Raw genomic sequence first — 22,192 nt, forward strand, 5'->3', positions numbered from 1 at the left:
TAATATACTGAAGCGTACAAAAGTTTGAGTATCTTGAATTGAACATGTAATTCTAAAAATTTCTCAGAGAGTGCAGGACTAAAGTTGTTTGGTACATGATTGGTACACCTTATACTCTGTGCTACTACGAAATAGAAGGAAGTAGAAGGGAAGTGGAAGGAAATAGTAATGCGATTCAAGGATCGCAAAAGTTCGTCGTTTAATGCGTCGATCGACGTCGCGATGGACCCCGTGGCTAGGGTCCGAGTTTCGAACTTGTTTAAAGTTCGGATGCGGTCCTATCAGTAGCGTGGGCACGTAGAGGAACTTTCTCGCCCTTTTCGGTTCTCTTTTACCATCGTTCTACTCCAATCGGACGATGTATCGGCTCTCAGCTTTCCTTTCAATCCCCGTACGGCGTTTCTTCCCTCATTTTTCGCGTCGACGGCGCGGCGACTGAGTTCCAGACTTGTTCGGAATATTTTTCCACATCGGGCTCTGGTCATATTGGACGCCGCCGGGCAATAACGTTTTTCAAACCGGTCCCTCGGGAGGTAATAAATCCTGTACGATCGTCATTGAATATTTAATAACGTGGTATATCCCATGAGCGTTATTGCGACTTCGATAGGAATCTAGTAATTTCATTTAAAACGATGCAGCATTTCCGTTAAAAAACCAATGTACTGTTTAAGCATAAAATTTTACGTTTTGCAATAATCAATGATAGAACATGGTTCAGTGTAATCACGAACATAAAAATTGCAAATCATTAATAGTTCACAGTTAATAAAAAATTTAAAATAGTATGTTCGGCTGCTAGCACGCCACGTTTATATGCGCGATTATTTGAGGATTACAAAGATTTTATTCGTCATTGGACAAAGCGTTGCTCGTAGTATTATTCATTCGTATTTGTCATAAATCTTCTTGTCACGAGCCAGTATCGGTTTTGCGAAGTGCTTCGTCGTTTTAGTCGCTCAATCACTGTAGTTGGCACTTGAGAACGATGTGCGATGGCTATTCGGGGAAGAATGTACCATCTTTTATTTCTCATCTTTTTGCTCTAATCCATATTCGCCGTTGTGAACCGACTGTCTATTCGATCGAAGATATTCCGCATACAAATGTATGCATTCTTCCAATTTTCATTGGCAGATCTTTCCACAAAGATTTCCTACAAAATTTTCACAAAATATTAGCTAATATTGTTACTGAAAAGAACAGTTTCATATTAATATTGTTATTGATAGTTTAATTATGTAGCCGCAATTTCTATCTTTTTCTCTTCTCTTTATCTTATTGATTTCAACAAAAATTTTTGTAAATTTTAGAGGGATAAAAAATAATTGTGTTCATGATTACATTTCAAGATCGAAAAAGATTTTGGCGCGCAGTTTGCAGAATTGGAGAGTGGGGGAAATGTACCTATATAAATTCACATTGAAATATTTAAGTATTTAAGATTTGTTTTGACCGAAAATACAATAGGTGTTTGTTTCTCTTAAATAAAAACTCCTACTAAAATCATGTGTTTAAATACTGTTTATATCAAATTTTCTCAAAATATATCTTATAGCAAATTTCATCACTTCAGAAAAATGACGATTTAATTGTTTTTTGCTATCTTTAAGTTGTAATTAATGGGTGCATTCAGTACCACGACTGCTCACTGAGCGGTCAGTAAGCTCTTGTATCTATTTGGTCTATATTTTTAATTCTAATGGAATATGCCAATCAGATGCAAGAGCTCAGTGAGCGGTTGTAGTACTGAATGCACCCAACATATGATGTAAACGCATTTTTACTTTTTTTATACCGAGACACAGGTATCTTTTTCCATGCTTGAACGTTTTTTATCAGTGTAATTTCTAAGATCCCTGAAAATGAATCGACATTTACGCCTCGTCGCCCTCTCGTCACATTTTGACATAAAGACGCCGTCGCGCAAATGAAACTTTTAATAGAGAAGTTGACACGAACTGTGGAGCGTCGTTGCCGCTTACAAGCGTGACAAGTCGGAGAGAGCAGCACTCAAGGCGATGAAATTTACTTAGCAAGAGTAACGACATCACTGTCCACTCGGAAAAGGCACTCGACGAACAGAAGCAAGTCAGATATCAGAGAATAACGAAAGAAAATTTGAAGCTGGATCGTGTATACAGTAGTAATGAGCTGACTGAATTTCATCAACGAATAATAAGTACGAATAAATATTTACTAAAAATTATTAACAAACTTAATCATTAATTGGATAATTTGAAAAAAATTGCAAATAAGTAATAATTAAATTTTGAAATATTCGTGCTATCATAAATAAACTTTAAATCATAAATTTATTATAACAGCAACTTTTAAATCATTTTATGTTGCTATAAATTATATTACATAGGTATTGCTGTTCTTTCAATATGTTGGGATCTGCTTTCTCAAAGTTTTGTTTGAAATATTGTTAGATACTGTTCACGAAGTTTCATACTGTGGAGAATTTCTTATTGGGGAAAGTTATGATTTATTTGTGTCTATTAATCGATCAAACAGTAATATATTGCGTCACAAAATTGGTTTCCTATCTTTTAAATAAGATTTATGATTTTATAATTTATTATTTTATTATGTAAAAAATTTAATCATTAACGATGATATAATATTCACGATATTAAAATGAGAAAATAATTCACGAAAAAGATTCCAGAGAGAAAGAACTAATGCCTATATAAAAAACGCATCAAATATAATATGCATTTAAAAATTAATGGCTTTCCCTCGTTAGGGCAAACCGTTTAACAAATTCGTTGGGCGAAATAAATTTTGCCGGTAAATCTCATTGTTGGCTTTAATCGCGCACTAAGTTTGCATCAGTGACGTTAATATCGCTACGTTCGTAAATTTTCGTGCAAATTTTAGTATTCATTATAAATCACCATAAATCATATTATCGTGCATCAACGAGAAAAAAAGAATGAATTAGTGTGTTCCATCTCCGAAAATGTCCTTTCTATAAGATGGTCTGCATTAAATTATTAAGACACATATATCGATTTCTCGGGAGACGATATTGTAATCGCGTATCAGACAAAAACGCAGCACCTATATTATATTTATAGCGAATGCATTTTCTATTGTAATTGTAAAACCCCCAATAACTCATGCGATTTTATTTCGAACTATTTATGAACAACCATTTGCATCTCACACGTGAAATACGTTGCGCCTATAAAGCACACGCATTGTATTGCATATGTTGTCATCAATGAGAAAGTTTCATCGACTCTTACCATAAAATTTCATAAGCAATAATTTGCAAATTACCTACGAAAATAAAATCGTAAAATTAAATAGTTACGTTAACTCTTTTTAATAAAATTGATTCGGAATTTATAACACAAGGTATTCATCTTCGTTTTTAATTAACATAAGTCTTAACTAACTGTATTAAGTATTTAATTAATACAAATATTATTATTTTAGTTTATATAAGTATTAAAAATACTTTAAAATTTATGTTTTCTATAACATTAATTATTAAATGTTTATAAGGTTTTTTCAAATATAGTTGTAATGTAATTTCTTTTCTCTCTCTCTCTGTCTGTTCATTTAATATCTTCTAAGATTAAAATTAATATAGTCTAAATGACTCTTATTAAAAGATGAGACCTTACTATATAAACGCTAAAGCTATCTTAGTAAGTCAAATCAAACATGAAAGGCGCTAGACGACAAAATTCAGTTACTTTGTCAGACTAATATCATTATTGCTCACTTGAATAAGTAGAAAAGCCCCGCATAAGGCGAGACAATAATTACTCGTGCGAGTCGTTGACCTTAATGTAGAGCACGGGTGCCCAATTAGTTAGTCCGAAGAGCCACATTTCAGATTTTGACTATTGCTCGTGGGCCAGACTAATATCAAGTTATTGCCCTCTTTGCGTTACCCGGGAATCACCACGTGGAGGTGAGGCAATGATAATCCCCATTTTTGTTTTTTTTCCTTTTTCCTTTTGTTTTTTCTTTTTTTTTTGCTTTTTTGTTTTTTTTAATTTTTTTTATGTTTTTAATTGTTAATTTTTAAATTTAATTTTAACTGCCTTTCTCTAGTCCTAGTCATTCTATTTTTGAAAACTTTTGAACTGATAACTTTCAAGTAATAATCATTGCTGGTTCAATCACATAATTATATATTTTTATGTTTATGTATATTTATATGTTTATATATTTTATAAAATCAATATAGTTAAGGAGGGCTATGAGCCGAATTATTCCATTGGTAATTGTAGATAAAGAGATATATTGAATTTGAAACAAATCAAACGCAAGTAATAAAAATTAAAATTAAATATATTAAACGCAAATATGAAACAATTTAAACGCAACAATACAACAGATGTCCAATGTTTCAATACAATAATAAACAATAATTATAAAATATATAAAAGTTCGCTCAGTATAAAGAAATAAAATTATTAAATAAAATTAAATCGCATCATGAATCTATTTGGAGTCTCATTTTAGTCGTCCATAGAATAAAAATATCCAATCTTGAGAATTGAGTCTCAAATGTTCCATTGTAAATAGATACAGATTGTTTCTATTAAAATAAATGAAGCAATTTTATCGATTGAAGAAGATATAACTTATAGAGATAATACATTACAGAATTAATGATTGCTTTGTTGATTACTCTCTTACATTATTTATATATTTTATATATTTTCCAAATAAGAACTAATGTGAGAAGTGCCATTTGCTATCTTTAGCCAACTTGATGAACTCAGGGTTGTAGCTAGTAGTAGCAGCAACCAAACAATCCTCAAGATGATGATCAGTTAGACGGTTTCGAAACTTGTCTTTCACGTAATTCATTTTTGAGAATGCAGCTTCGCAAACATAAGTTGATCCAAACATTGTCAATACAAAAGAACTTATCTTTCGTAAATTCTCGCCACGCGCGCTTTACTCACGTGAAATTTGTTTGGAATACGGTTGTGGATGCGGGCTGGATTGAAAGGCTGCGCGGGCCGAATCCGACCCGTGGGCCGGACATTGGGCATCCGTGATGTAGAGAGTCTTCCACCCATATTAATATTTGTGCGAATGTCTTAACATGATGTATTAATGAAACTTTGTCTATCTGCGTCTCGAAATGGCTCGTGTAAACATTTTAATTATTCGGTGCTGTTATTAATATTTTTACAACTGAAGAAGAATTTAAAATTCTAGAATACATAAAAAATAAATATCTTTTCTTTTTACATAATTTAATAAATAAATACAATGATATATCTGTATTGTTTAATATTGTTATAAAAACATGGCCTTTACCTTTTTAATTTTTATAAATTAATCTATAAATCTCTTAATTATAACAAATTTTTACTTGCATAGAATTGAAAGTATGTTTAACCAATGTAATACCAAAAAACACTGATATATATTATTGGTATTTTTTAAAATCCCTGGTTTGACGTTTTGTATACAAAGTGAAATTCGTAAAATATTTCATCTAAGTTTTGTGTATTGAATATTTATTTCGATTTATTATTTGATAAAGCTCATGCGTATACATATGTATATATTAACTTATGCACAGAGAAAAAGATTTTTTTGGATTTAATAAATTTTATTGTATTTAAATAAATTTGTTATTTGAAATAGTCCAAACAAACCAATGTTTGAATCAATAAGTGCGATTGTTTGAATTTGAAACAATGTATATCTTTGTCTTAAATTCATTATTTGTTTGAACAGATAATGTCTATCTTCGGCATTCGCGTGATAATTGCACAAACATAATTGATATAGCATATAGTGCTGTTCGTTTAATTCTGTTGTTAGAGGTATAAGCCATTGTTTTCGTAATTTTTGCCAAAAAATATAATGGTTGTTCTAAGAAGGCAATTATTTGCATGGACCTCTATCATAACCTCAATAGAGGTTTCTCAAATGAAACAACAAAATTTTTATTCAAACAAATAATATTTCGTACAGCATATATTGTTTTAATAACCAAATTTTAATCAAATAAATAAAAATACTAAATCCAAATAAACCCTCTTCTCTATGTGTTTGCAATATTACAAACTTATATAAAAAAATTTATTTAAGTTCTGCGTTAGTAAATCGTTGGTTTTGCACAATAAAAAATTTATTGCATTTATTATATCACTTTTAATTAACATACTGCATATCAAGAAGATAAAAAGCAATAAAATGATTTTTGATTATTTTTATGTCACTGAGAACGTGCATGCAAAGAGAAGCACGACAATAAACACTTATTTCAAGCAAACTTCTTCGAACGAAATGCTTCTTTAATTTTTCTGCGACGAAATACTCACGTAATTTTTACGAAATCGTATATCAAGAAGCAGAAGAAAATTTAATGGTCTGGTGATTCAAAAGACTTCTGAAGTTCGGGGTAAAACATTTTTAATCTGTTTGCAGTTGTACTGATTTCTATTATATAAAGTGCAATTTTAAGTATCCAATAAATAACTGTAACAAAATTTTGTTCTATTTGTTGTATAACTTAACATTATAAAAATTTTTATCAGAATTATCGCACTTTCCTTTACGTCGCGTAAGAAAGTTGTCTCGCAAGTTGATCGATTCAATTTTATTATTTCACGTTTTTGTATTACAGTACAGTGCAATACGTGCTAAATTGGAGCAACGTACACGTTGCGGAAGTACAGTATCGTGTACAACGCGCAGCTGCGCGTTTCGGAAAACTCATGCCTTTCGAACGAACACAATGACGTCTCTGCAGGCAGCAGGGGTGGGATCATCCCTTACGAGTTTCGCTTATCGCGGAAAGGATTGCCGTGTCCTCCTGTACGCCGCGGTGAGACGCGAAGGGGTAGTACCAGTCAACCGCAATCCGAGATAAACCTCGATAGTGAGCGCACGTAAGGATTTGTAGCCATCTATAGCTATATTCCTCGCACGGATTTTCGGCGCTATCATTCGCTCCGAGCTCCAAGGGACTTGCTCGGTAGCGAGACGAGCGGTCAGAAAGTTTTCCTCAAAAAGCAAAATCTGGCAACAATCCAAAAGTTCATACGTTATGGGATTAAATGAAATAATTAAGGTATATAATCATAATTAAATATGAAATATAAATATTTAAGCAATAATAAAATGATATGTATATATATATAAATATTAATAAAAGGAGGAGAAAGAGATGTCGATTTAAAATCAAGTTGGTAATGAATTTTTAATAATTAATTATCAAAGAAATAAAATTATTTTGATAAAATGAATATTAGTTTTATCAAAAAAATGTATTGCTAAAGTTTGTGTTTAAAAATTAAAGAACATAATTTTATTTAACATAAACTATATCTTCATATCTCTATATCGATCCTTTATTTTTATTTCCTTCGATCCGTGAAATCGGTAAATATCCTATGCAATTTAGAACAGTGAACACGAATTGAAGTAGAGCATTAGATATCATCTATAGATATGTAATGATTTCAAAAATGGGACGCGGCTAAAAAGTGCTTCAGACCATAAATCCGTTACGTGTTGAAAAAGGTAGCGTTTCCGCCGAGCTCGTTTTTATTTTCCAACCCTTCGCACTGAAAATTGTTCACTCGCTTGAGTAGCAATTTAGACCAAAAGTAGCTGGAACTATCTCTCTGTCCGACGAGAATGAGGAAACGAAAGTGATGTTCAGACGAAAGAGTTCGCGCGGTTCAATTTCTTCCATCATCTCTATATTCGCAATATCTCATTTATTCGCGATTTAGATGAATTTGTAAGAGGGTACAAGGTGTCACAAAATAAAAACATTCCAAAATTGGCTGATTTAAATTATATAAATTTTAAACATAAATTTAAATTTATATAAACTATTTAAATTACTTAGAAAAGAAAAAATAAGTAGTGAAGAAAAAATGTGCTAAATAACGTTATAAATATTTTTATATCTTAAATTGAAAGAAACCGTTTCTAAAATTGATTTAAAAGAATTATTTAACAAGAGATTTATCGCAATTTTGTTTATGCAATTTTAATATTACATTTATTAATATTAAATTTATACTTGAAATATTTTACAGTAGAACATACTTGAATGAAGTCATTTAAAATTCATTAGAAATTACAAAAATTTTTTAGGGGTTTATGAATTTCGATTTTTTAATTTGGAAAATTTGGTTTTGTTAATTCGTGAGATTTTAATTTTTTTTTAAATACAGGAATAATTGACGTCTGATAAAATCGATAAAATTGTCATTTTCGGTTAAGGAGACTTTTTTATTGATGATTTTAATACTCCTTATAGCGTATCTTGTTTTTGCATGCAGATATTGCTGCTTCCAAATTCGACATGTTGATATAATTCGCATGAATTACACATGCGTGATATGAGCGGGATTTTGATGGATTCCGGGAAAGCAAATAGAGTTCTCCTGACATTGCGTGTCGCCAGGGATTTATGCCAATCTTTCTTCATGGTTCCGGTATTGTCTTGACGGTAATAGAAGATATCTGGTATTATTAGCATCAAGCTCGCTGCGAATTCCACAATAAACCTAACTTATATAGTAGAACATATATATTCCTTGTGTGTGTGTAAATATATGTTATATTATATTGTACAGATATATTCTACTTGAACATATAACTTTGCAAAATGCGTGTGATTTCAGTTACTTTCGTTTAATTGAATTGTTTAATTTGCGTAAAAATGTAGAAAATTCAAAGAAAATTGCGAGAAATATTTTAAGATCTTGCTAGAAAAAATTAATTCAAATTCCAACACAAATGTTCGACTTTGTAACAATTCGACACCCCGTATGTGATCATTTGAGCCTTTATGTCAATTTTTGATGTTTCCACTTTATTCGCATTATGTATAGATACCTATAGAAAGAAAATATGACAATTCGCACTGGAGAAATTCGTTTCGTCAATTGACGCGAATAGCTTCCGAGGGTATTACTCGCTCGAACGGGCGCGAAGGCAATGCCGTCTGCCAATCGACTGTAAGAAATAACGGTGCGATACATTTTGCATAACGAGATGCAAAATGTAGAAAAGTATTCGCGCGCGTACAAGATTGCCAGATGAGATCGTAAAGCCAGACTTTACGAGCGACCTTAAAGCCCAATCGGATAATTATGGTCTTTATACCGGGTCGCAGTTATTTTCTGGCCGCGTTGCGGTTACAACACCGTTCTCATTTTTCCAACACTTCCTTTCCTTCATCTCTGGTCCCTGTGCAAATTCGATTATTATTCGGCTCCTGCACGAGGAGCATTCTCGTATATCATTGTTACGTGCGAAAAATGGCTTCAACGCTTTCCGCAGGATAAGCGAAGACAGATAACCGGAAAATTCCTTATTCGCAAAGTTATTTAACGATGAGATTGGCTTCCGCTTTTAAAGGATTATGATTAAGGACGGATGGGCGCGAATTGGACACATTCGATTAATCTTATGGTAGAATTCACAGCATTATAAAGTGATAAATGGAAAATTAACTTTCGAGTATATATTCTAATTATTGTTACGATGTTAGAAATTGAGAAGTAACACGTATTTCAAAATAGAACACGTATGTTAATTAAATTTGCATACTGAAAAAGTATTAAAAAATCATTTTTAAATAAATAAATTGAGTTTCCAATCATAATAATAATAATGATTATAATTATGATAATAAAAATTTGTAAACATTGAATGTGAGGCAATATATGTTTCAAAGTTCTATAGCCCTATAATGCCCTGTATGGGTTGCGGCTAATATCATCCCTGAGTTTGAGCGTTTTATGTCTCCGCGCACGGTCTAAATGCTATGAAACAAAAGAAGTGGAGATGACGATAGGCAAAATTAGTCAAAATTGCAATTCGGTTGTAGGCTTGATCTATTTTATAAATAAAATTTTAAAATATAGCAAAACTAAAATAATCCTAAAAATTCACAGTATAAACCATGTGGTTCTTTATTAAAAATAGCATGGTTTATCGTGTACACACCCCCTTGTACACAATAAACCTTTTCCCATTTTTTGAAATAATCAATATTGTGGCTAAACATAAAAAATAACTTAAGAGTTATTGTTTACAGTATGTAGCCAACTAAATTTATAAACTGTATGCAAAAATACAGATCTTCAACTCAATAATTGAGAGAGATATGAGCCTCTGAAGTTTACATGGTTATTGTGTTGGACTACTTACCCTACACATATCCATAAAAGACTTACAAAAGTTATTTTTATATTCATCAAATGATTATATATATAATTATTTGTTTAACCTTATTATTGTGAATAAACATATATAGTATTCTCGTTTTAAGATTTGATTTTAGAATTAATATACATTTTTTTCATTATTTTTGAACGAACCAAAAAATGGTAACCGCAACAATAACCGCGTAAAAAATATAATAAGATTTTTGTTTTCTCTTCAAGCAATATTCTTAAGCATACTTTTATCTTGATTTTAAATCACAGATGCATGATTGGTGTACTTAGGCAAGCTGGTATCGCGATTCGGAAATCATGCCATGCTAAAATTGGATTCTGTTCCCACAGGAACAGCCGAGGTTCGCGGTCGGTGAACGGAAGTCTCTCAGCACTACCTCCGCCTTGCGTCTACCGGCTGGAATTTCCAATTTAGCTGTCCGGGATAAGGAGGCAACCATATTTAGAGTAGACCTGACATTAAATCTGGAACTTAGGAAGCGCCCTGTTTCTAGACGAAACGTAGCGGCATCGATTTCCTGCTTGGAAAAGATTACGCAGCTGTTGCCGGAAAGCTGTTATTACTTCAAATTTTTACAATGATAAAATCAACGATGATTTTAATTATTCAAGTAACGTGACATTTAAGTTCAACTTAAAATTTCTTTGTCAAATGTTATCATTTGTACTCTCTAAATTACTTGAAGTGTAATCTCACTTTAAGAGAGTGAAAAATATATCATTTTTGGAGAAGATTGAAAATATTTCACTTATTGAAAAAGAGTAACAATTTATACTCTTTTTGAGTGAAATTTTATTTCAAAGGAGTGTAATCTCACTCAAAAAAAGAAGTAAAATTAATTTTCAAGAAATGAAATATTGTCACTCTTCTCCAAAAATGACTGTATTTTCACTTTCTTAGAGTGAGATTTCACTCCAAGAAATTTAAAGAGTAATCAATCATTGTTACAATGCACAAAGTTTAAGCCCACGGTGTGTTAATCGATATTCCATATTTTCGCAAAACTTTCTTTTGGAAGGTAGACTTCGAACATGTTCAATTTATGACAGCAGGATTTTCTTCTTTCAATAATTTCGACCATGGGAAGGTTAACTTCGCGATGACGAATGTATCGCGACAGCTCGCGGAAACATATCCAACGAAATCACGTCGAGAAAGTCATGAAAACCCTTTTTACCCTTCCATCAAAACTTCACGCTTTACGACTGCGAAACGAGTTTTTCTCGGAAGTGCAGATATTGCGGGCGTTCTTTATATGAGGCACAATCGCTGCAGACAATAGAGGGCCCTCGGTTCTTCGTTCTTCACCGAAGTGCGCTTCTTCTTTCGTTTTCTCTCTTTCTTCTTTCGTCCGACTACGTTTCGCACTGATTCCGGTTTATGAGACGGAGGGTATACCTACATGCAGTATTTAAACGGTCGATATATTCCCGTGGAAAATAAATGCAAAAATCAATCAAGATAGTTTCTCTAAAGTTTTTTCGTCATAAATCAAACATGTTCCAAATTTCCAAGCATACAGATAAATTTCTTCTAAAAATGTAAATATGGCTATAATTTTAACATTGGTGCGCCAAAAATATTACATAGTTTATAAATGATTCTTATGCCATTGATGTTATTGATAACTTTCTATATTACAACATGCGAACTAAATTGATGTAAAAGATGAAAGAATTTTTCGTGCATAAAATAGTCAAGTTTTTCATAATTCTACATGAAATTAATGTTCTGGAATGCGTTCATACTCGGATGGAGAGCGACTTACGTCGGTTAATTTAAAGTAACTTGTCAGCATGACGTTCGGTAATTTTTTCATCGTAGAACAAAGAATCGCGACGACTGACGTAACGACGTCGTCGGTCGTTAATAACGAGCGAGCAAGCAGTAAAGCAACGAAATCGTTATGCTCTGGTTTACGAGAATTTGTTGACGGCTTTAAAACCCTGATTCGGCGTAGCGGTGGCAAACCACTAAGTTTGGACCGGGTCCAGGACGACTAGCGAAGGCCGCTGCCTTTTTCTTTCCGTTCCATAAAGTGAATGTCGCGCTTTATCGCTTTTGCCAAGTCGTGTCCTCGCGCCGCGGAGCTTCTATCGCTACTGTTCCATGATTTTCCGCTTTTTCCGAAATTGTCCTCTTCCTATCCGTCCGCACGAATATCTCGACGGAAAACAATACAAAAATTTACTAATGATATTGAGCGCCAAAATTTAATCAATTTGAGTCAATAAACGTCTAAAAGTATTTCTGAACGTAATACATTGAGCTGAAACTTTCAAAATGATTTCTTTGAAATTTTTCAAATAATACTTAATGAAAACTTACAATAAAACCTTTCTAATTTTCTTAATTTTTAAAATATGATTTTATTTAATTGACTAGATATCGATTTCTTTTACAATAAACTAATTAATGTTAATGAAATGTAATGTTTTATGATTTTAATATTCGATTTTCTGGAATATTCTACATAACTTAATTTTAGAAGTAAATGTGTGTGAGAGTTTAATGAAACTATATAATAGACACAGGATTCTTTAATGCAAAAAAAGAAAGGGTGGAAGCATTACACTGACTTATCGCTACATAGAGTAGGTATAGTTCGTTTTTCATCATTTTGCTTTTTAATCCTGTCTCTTTGGCCTGGTTAGTTCGGAAAAGCAAAGCCGAGAACATATCGGACCGTAGTGCTGCGTAAAAATGGCGAGGTAGAGAAACGGGCTCGTTAGTTAAATGTCGCCGGTACGAAGCCGGCAAATGCCGCCATTAATATTGGAATGAGGTTCCTTTGAAAAACGCGTACGCTAGTCGCTTGGGACATTTTCGAAAGGGTGTGAATACACATACACACACACCTAAAATTGATGCCGAAATGTCGACGACCGGCTGACCGGTATATCAAGTATCTGGAAATAACACGAATTATGGAAAAGTGAAGTGAAGTTCTATGCTTGTGGCTTCTTTATTCAAGTTTAGTTCGCTAAAAAATTGATCACTTTCTAATTGCGAATTATAATATGTAAACTGTTAGATGGAGCAATGGCAGCCTAACCTTTTGAGTTAAATAACATTTGTTATTTTTGACTTCCATGTGTGTCAAAATGTAAATCAATCCATTTCTATAGTTAGTTTCAAAATAAACAACGTCCATATTAACATTGTCTTTAATAAATAATGAACTAAATTTGAGTCAAATTTAATACATTTTTTAAATTAAATTGTTTAATTCCATTATTTCATAAATTAATGACATATTGCGCAGAAATAATGACGACCTATAGAAATTATTAAAAATAAGATCTATAAAGATTATTAAAAATAAGATTAGATATAATTTAACATTATGAATTTAAAAGTGTACATAAATTATAATTTATCTGTTCTTTCGAAAGTGTTAATTGATAGATACATAATCATCACAATGTTATAATAAATAGCTAGTTATTATAACTCTAAAACAAATCACGCATTATAATAAAAATTAACGAAAAGAAATTAATATAATTTATATACTTATATAATAAATATTTTAAATATGTGATTTTTGTTATAAATCACAGAAGAATTCACTAATATATGACTACATCATTCGGTTAAAAATGCTACTTAAGAGGGGAACCTGGTTTAAAGAGTCAAAATTTTCGATTTTTTGCTTTAATCAATAGTATTACTCTCAGAAAATATACTCGTAAAGTTTTAGATCGAAATTCGAAATACTTTTGTAGTTACAGCCTGAGAAACAGGTATGCGTCGCGTAGGTATACAGGTACAGCGCGGCAGAAGTGCCCATTGTGTTCCGCTTCTCGGTCCCTAGCATTGCATTATTGATCTTAGTAGATGTTTTTTTTTTTTTCAAAGAGGGCACACGCAAAACTCAAACGAGAATTTTAATTCCACCATTTGGCGCCTCGCTCCAAAACACTCATTATGGAGCAAAAATTATCGAAATCGCCGCCTTCGTTACCGTATGTACCTTCAATAAAGGCTATTCTGGCATTTTAAAGATAATGCAGTTACTGGAAATAAATATTGGCCAACATTGTAAAATATTCGCCGATAATTACGACGAGCAGCGAGTTACGAGGCAGGAACAGCGTTGATTAAACAGCACGAAAAAGGCTCCTACAGCTCGTAGATTCCAACTAACGCGATAAAACGAGTTTTATGAGAAAGCGGAAGATTTGCTGTATGGGCCTGGAATAGCAGATTAGCGGTAAGTTGCCAAAAAGCACTACTTTTCGATACCGAAAACTTTAAACGCGTTTTTCTCAAAACCACTTTTCCGAAATTGGCACACAAGATTACTCAAAAACTATTTGACCTATCGACTTCTTCCAAGATTTTTTAGTTACATAATTGTCAACCATGCTAAATGAACTAAAAACAGTTATTGAAAAATTAGTATAAATAATTATTTCTGCATAAATAAATCGAAATTTTTTGTTCAAAATTGTTACTTTTTTTCAAAGTTCCACAATTCTTACATTATAATATTTTTTTCCTATTTTTTCTTATTAAGGATAAAATATCTAATTAAAAAAAATTTTTGATTCTTTTGTTTCAGGCAAGAATTATAGGCTCCACATTGCATGCCAATTTACAACGCCGGTATCGAAGCACAATAATGATTAATACATAACTTTTTATTATATTCATTACTTATTTATTAAAAGAATATTTTGTATTGTTTAAATATATAACAAATCATCCCTAAAGTTTTGGAAAGATCGGGTTCATGGTTAATTCATAAAAAATTCTCAAAGAACAGCTACTTTTCAACGTTATAAACTAGGTTCCCTCTTACATGCATTGGAATTTAGACTTCACATATAAATTTTGTTTTAACTTAGTTTAATTTTAATTGTTTTATACAAATACTAATTAAAATAAAAAATATATGCAAAAGGAAATTTAATTATTTTTAAACAAATCATGACTTCAAAAAATCATTTTAATAATCACTAACACAATTGTACTTTAATAAGAATATCAAAATTGAAATATATTATTAAATTTGATACAGATCTATAAATTGATTCGTACTATTTTCCTATTACGCGACAATCCGATTAATCACATTTCACGAATTTAATTATCAATAAGATTATTGATTTACTAGCAGTGAATTATTATGTCGAAGACAAACATCAACTCGACTTATTAATCTAAGAAGTTTGGAGATTAGTTTCATATTTGCTCAATCTGCGAGCGATTGTGATTTGGCTTCAAGCAGGAATATCGTACTCTCGGAGTTTCGTGTGCAAACGACTATATGAGATCGTCTTAGTTTAAAAATTTCAGAATAGAGCTGATTGAAAAATAAATAATTTAATATAGTCTATACAGAATATTCTAGACCAACGTTGTTTGGTCTTTAGATAATTTGAAGTCTACCTTTATGATTAAATAAGTAACATCAAATTCCAAACTGTCAGTTGTTTTATCATCATTTCGTTCTTTTGGATCCAATGCTTTTTTTTAATCTTACAAAAGAATAATTGTTTTATGCTATGGATTCACTTAAACATCCGCATAATGCAGTGAAGAATAGCTCCTCTTTTTTTATTTCGATAACCCAGATTCGAAAACAAAAAGCTTCTGTTTATCTGCATAGTATCGCAATGCCTGATCTTCATTATTCAATGAATTTCAAACAAAAATACAACGAAAAATGAAAAAAAGAACACATGAGAGAATTGTATTGCTCCCGTAAACTGTATATAATATAAATAGTTGAAAATATTATTATTAAATGATAATAATAATAATAATAATATCGTAAACTATAAATGTGTATATCTCTTCAGAGTCATGAGAACAAATTATTAATACGCGAAAATAAAAAAATTATTTATCGTGTAATATTCTGAGTAATATGTTCATACCACGTTAAAATAATAAATTATTGTTACTTTTACTAATATCTTTAATTTGTTTAGTATTTTGCTAATATCGTTTTAATATATGAATACATGTTATTAATTACATTATGTGCAAACATTACGCTAGATTATAAATTTGTAATTAACTAAAAAGAATAGCATTAAATTGTAAAATATTTACGAAAGCAAAATCTCATATTGAACCAGTAATGTTCAATGTTGTTTTAATAGTATATGTATATGCTCTTATTAAACTTTATTCATTTTATTCATTAATAAATCACTGACAAATAAATAGATAAATAAATATTTGCACAGCGAATATTCCTCATGTACTAGAAGTTATTATTAATATTGGAAAATGGAGGAAGACAGAGAGGGATAGTATTTTCATCGTAATTGGCAAACATATATATGTCACTCGCTGAGACTCTCATGTTTGATATTAATTAATTATCTCTTTGGTCAATGATTATTATTATGAACGTTACATGAGAAACGATGTTATGTATAGCCGGTTTTATGAACAAAAACACTTTAAATTACGTGACTAAAGAAATTTGCATAAAAATATAAATTGATTTACGCGCGTTTTCTTATCAATATTTCAAGATTAGTCTCAAAAACCGATACTAGTAAACGATACTTATAGTAGTATCAGTGCGTTCCTCGCCCTGATAAAGTGAACGGCAAGATTCACGAAACGTTGGCATTAGCAATAGATAAAAACACGGCGATAACCCGCTAATCTTCTGGAATTAGTCTTAAAAATTGGAAATGTAATTTATTAACTTTATGAATTGTAGATAGCAATTTGTCTATGTAATACGATAATTTAAATGAATTAAATTTTTTATAAGCGCAGTAAGATTTCTTTTTCTTGTACGCAGAACTTTCATTCTTTTAGGTGGAAAAGCAAGTTGAAGTTTAAATTAATTATGTGAGCACTGAGACGGATTATTAGCAGTAGATTGGCAAAGGGTGTCGTCAGCGTAAATGGACATGTACCCGTAACCGGAATGAGTAAGTCGGATAGGCGAGAAAAATTGCTAACGATGACTTCACTTTGCTAAAAATGTCACTTAAATACGTAACAATTTAGATGGATCATGTAGTATAAATTTAGCATTAATTTCGTTTAATTTTTTCAAAATTATTGTAATATAACATTCACATCGGTAAAAAAATAAAAAAAAATTAAATCTTAAAAAAAGATCTGTACTTATAATTGTTCTATAAATTTTGCTAATATATTAGATAAGATAGAATAAAGTTTCATCTTTTGTGACACAAATAGTTCCATATTTTAATTACAGATTAACTGTGTGTGAGAAGGTTTGTTCAGATAAATACAAGAAGATTATTTTCATAAGATAATAGGAGCATCATGAAAAAATATAAATAAATAAAAATTACATATCCTAACTAAAAGATCAACATTTTACTTATCGCAGTTTCTTTCTATTTTTCCTGATTTTTTATTTGTCTAATTGTATAAGAAATAAACTCGCAAATTAAATAAATCGTAATTTTTTTGTTTAATGGAAAATTTTATAATATATTATATAAAGTTAGTCAAATAAAATTATTATTAATGTATTATATTTTTATGTATTAACCGTATTATACTTCTTAAAAGTCTTACACACACTTGCGCTTAATAATTTTTATATATAAATGTACAATAAATAAATCATTTAATTGTAGCGGAGATTACTTTGAAACTCTCAAGCCTTCATTTCTTCTTAGATTCATTCATTGCACTCGTATAACATTTCCAATATTAGTTGCACGCGATGCATACTTTAGTATCGTATATTACAACAGAAATTCATCAAAATGCAGTCGCGAAGATAATACAGAAAAGGAAAATGTAGAAGAAACGAAACTTTATGATCTGTTCAATATACATACATATATCTTGCAATTCTTGTATACCGCATATTTAACTCAAAAGTAATAAATATATCACGTGTAAATTAACGAAATGAAAATTTAACGCAAGATATGTTCGAATTTAAACGTGATTTAAAAAATTTATTATCCCTCGCGTGCAACAAAACAATATCCTATAATTCCCATTCTTTATAGCTTCAATTCATGAGTAAAATGAATAAATTGTGCGAAATATTTGCTTCGATAAAAATAGTCATAAAATTTAGTTATCGAGGATGTTAATTGATTGATGATTCAGTTAATTATTCGTAGGGAATAATTGCTTTGGCTTCTGCTCGTATTCCACGCGATCGTGTTTTGATGCGTAATGAGTGGTTGCTACGACACGCGCCGTTGCCTGCTGGTTCCCGAACAATACAGTGCGCGACGGCCTTGTATACGAGATCGCTATGCTATTAAAACAATACCAAGGCTAATCGACACACAGACACAGTTTCGTCACAACCAAAGATAAAAGATTATTTCTGCGGAGTAGTTTGTGCTGAACATTCAATTCATGTAGTTTTAATCAGTTTTGATAAAAGAATTGTTATTGTATATTTTGTACTTTGTTTTGTAGACTTGTTAGCATTTAAAATAATGATTAATTCAGTTTGATAAAAAGAAAATTTTTAAATAAACTGTTTATTATTTAAATATTAATTAACGATGATTGGAATATTAACTACTATGCATTATGTGTCAAACCAGTAACAAGGAACATCGTACATATTATCGTATACACTTTGAAATATATTTTTATTTTGGTATATGTGTACTCATTTTGATTAACCCTTACCGTACAAGGTCGGGTCACTAATAGTAACCGAGCGATTCCTGTTCGTACAAATTTCTTTGAATTTTTCGGTAATTATAAATTATACTACATTTTATTATTTTCCAAAATGAAGTTTCAATATTTATTCTAGAAGGTTGAAAGTATGTTAGTGAATTTTAAAATTTTTTTTAACCATTCTGAATAGGTGAAAAAAATGGACGGATTCTAGGTTTGGACCCATGTTTGGACGGATGAGGTACCAAATTGTACCTTGTATTGTAAGGGTTAAAATAAATGGAATTTAATATGCACACAGCTGTAAAAGTTATTTTATTATTTTTTTTTAAATATGATCTTTACTCATTAAAATCTTCATTTTCGAGTGCAAATAATTCAACCTTTTTAGACCAACATTACACATATTACATGTACCATTTTTTTCAAAGTATATATCCTCAATTATTATATATATAGCTTAAAAGGATTTATTCCATTTATTCACATAAAAGTTATGAATTTTTGACTGATAATACGTTTTTTTCAATATTCTTATTTCAATTTAAATCTGTAAGAAAATCAGTAAATTACAATCGGATTTCAATAATAGTATAAAACTCGTTATTAAAGCTTTGGTAAGTATATAGAATTTTGCAGATATTTATATAATCCGGAAAAATAAAAAAAAATTTATTTGTTTTCCTCAAGGACCCTCTATTTCTGACGGCCAAAGTTAAAATTCTGTTTTGTAGAAGGTCACATTATTATTATTATTATTAATTATATAATTATATTTATATATTATATAATTACATTTATTTTTTCCCATTAACTAAGGTATTTATATATTTTATTATTTATTGATCTAATTCAGAATAATTTGTTTGCTACAATCTTTCTATATATGTATATATTTTAGTAACTTAATGACTATTTGGTTACTGTATAATATTAAATATTTAATAGATCTCTACAATTTTATTGTGTTATCTATTTATATGTTTTAAGTGATTTAATGACTATTGAATTACTTTTTAATGTTAAATATTTAATAGATCTCAACGATCATAGGAAAATATTTTACAAGATGACGTATCGTATATTCGGCGCTTTTATGAATCTTATTTATTTAATTGGACATGACCCAGATTGTGTATTAAATGTATTTTGTTGAACAGCTTAAGATAGGATTTATTCATTATGTTAACGAATTTTATAATTTCTAATTTTTATATTACAATATTTATTTTTTGTCAACATTAAGAATGACCTGATACTGGTTGAAACGTATGTTTTATATTATTATTTATTTCCTTACGTAAGCCGAAATTTATATTAAATGATTTATTTTAGGCTCGTAGCCCTTCTTTGTTACATTATTATTATTAACTTAAATGGTTGATATCATTTAATTATTCTATTTAAGAATTAATATAAATGTATTATTTTAAAATGAAATTAAATTAAACCGTATTATGTATCAAGTATGATTAAATTCCAGTTGAACTTTTCAGCAGAAATACGACATCGTTCCAATATAATAATAAGTGCTTTAGGAATATTTGAAAAATATCTCTTTTTTCTCTTTTCATTCCGTTAGACTTTCTTTTACGTAGTTTTATTCAATAGAAGAAAATTTTCACTTTTAATATTTCTTGAAAATACTTTCTTAAAATTACATTAGTAAGTATCATGTTTTCATCGTCAGGAATCCGTACGTGATCTCGGCTTCGGGGTCGAAAAGTAAATTGAGAGTGCTTGCTGTTTGTTACTTGTTTCATCGCCCATTTCCGAGTAATTCGAGATCCCGAGATACCCCTATTGAACATGCAGATGCATCGCACGCGTGATAAAGAGAAATATAAATAAAAAGGCGATGAAATGGAGGACTATACGCTAAAGAAAATTGTGACTGAGAAAAATAGGTAAAGATAAAGATACGATAAACAAACGATCTATATAAATTTTTCTGTGAGAAATAAAAAGACATATGAATATGAATCTAAAACTATTTTATCAAAAATTGCTGTAGAAATATGGAAGTACTTAGATGTAAAAAAATTAATATGGAATTAATAAGATTGTAGATTTAGTCACAATAACTATAAATTTAATCACATTTTTAACAACAGCATTAAACATCTCAAATCGCATTTTTATTGCTTTACTGCTAAATCTCTCTAATCGCAATTCATATCTTTACATTAAAAATAATCATCAATCTAAATATAATATACATATATATGTATGTATGTATGTGCGCGCGCGCGCGCGCGCTTGTGTGTGTACATATATGTGTTTATTAATTATTTTGCGTGAGAGAAAAAATATTGTAGAACAACTGCAAACAGTTCAATAACACTTCTACAGTTGTTATCAAAATCACCGTTCGTTTCAAGAGCGAACACAAACGAGCGCGATTCCAACCCTCGTCGTGATTTTTCTGTTTCTCACTGGCGAATACAAGTGTTATTGTATAGCCCCTTTACGATCCTCCATGGGGCTATATTAATTGCTACGGAATCGTTGCTGTCGTAAACACGAGCTGATAAATCACTGCTGAAGCGTTAATCGATAACGATGATAGCGCGCTAACATGACAAGAAAATGTGATAATGCGAGTAAAATGGAACAATGCAGAAAACGTTTTCTATGATATTATACGGAAATTACTGAAAATTGTTTCTGTATCATATCTAGTTTGTCGCAATCAGAAACGCATTTTCTCTCCTCGGCTGTTCCAAATTGGCAAACGTAGCGCGAATGTAATTTCTGCTGTGAAGTTCTTCGTCTTTCGCTTTCGTGTAAAGTTGAAATATTTACCTTATCGAGACGAGTATCATGGCAAATATCAGGTACTTTCCAAGCAGCGGCACAACCAGCGAAGTCGGTGGGATGATCTCAACGACCAGTAGAAAGAACACGTGCAGACTAATGAGAATCGAGATGGAAAGCGTTACCTGAAATTGAAAGACATTTGTTAAGCAAGTTTCATTACATAGGGAATAAAGTGAAATATTAAAAATTTGTTTTATTTGAAATGATTGCGTTTATTGTAGTAAATAAAAGGAAAAACTTGCAAAATATCTAGAGCCTATATTTTGTTTCTTCCGGTAAATTACTTTGTACAATTATGATTTATGATTTTATGGATTTGTATAGTTTGTTACAAATCAAATAAATAAATTTTTTTATAATATGTAATATTATTTATTTTCCTATCTAATTTGATAATTAATTTCTCGGTTTAATGTTATAATAAGAGGATATTATATTAAGAGAATTAATTGTGATTATCTTATAATTCGTTATGTTTTTTTCAAGCATTAGAACGAATATAGAAATACAAAAATGAGAAGATTATTATATGCTATTTCTGTTATATTATTTTAAG

General features: G+C 30.5%; 1 protein-coding gene across 1 annotated transcript in view; it reads right to left on the reverse strand.

Moving 5' to 3' along the window:
- nAChRalpha4 (nicotinic acetylcholine receptor alpha4) overlaps window positions 1-22,192 on the reverse strand; it is a 197,192-nt gene that overhangs the window by 15,885 nt on the left and 159,115 nt on the right. Inside the window, exon 8 of the mRNA XM_018457315.1 lies at window positions 21,622-21,758. Coding sequence (XP_018312817.1) covers window positions 21,622-21,758 — 137 coding nt within the window. The remainder of the gene's footprint in view (window positions 1-21,621; window positions 21,759-22,192) is intronic.

This window comes from Mycetomoellerius zeteki, unplaced genomic scaffold, assembly GCF_001594055.1.
Source record: "Mycetomoellerius zeteki isolate Tzet28-1 unplaced genomic scaffold, Tzet1.0 scaffold114, whole genome shotgun sequence".
NCBI lineage: Eukaryota > Metazoa > Arthropoda > Insecta > Hymenoptera > Formicidae > Mycetomoellerius > Mycetomoellerius zeteki.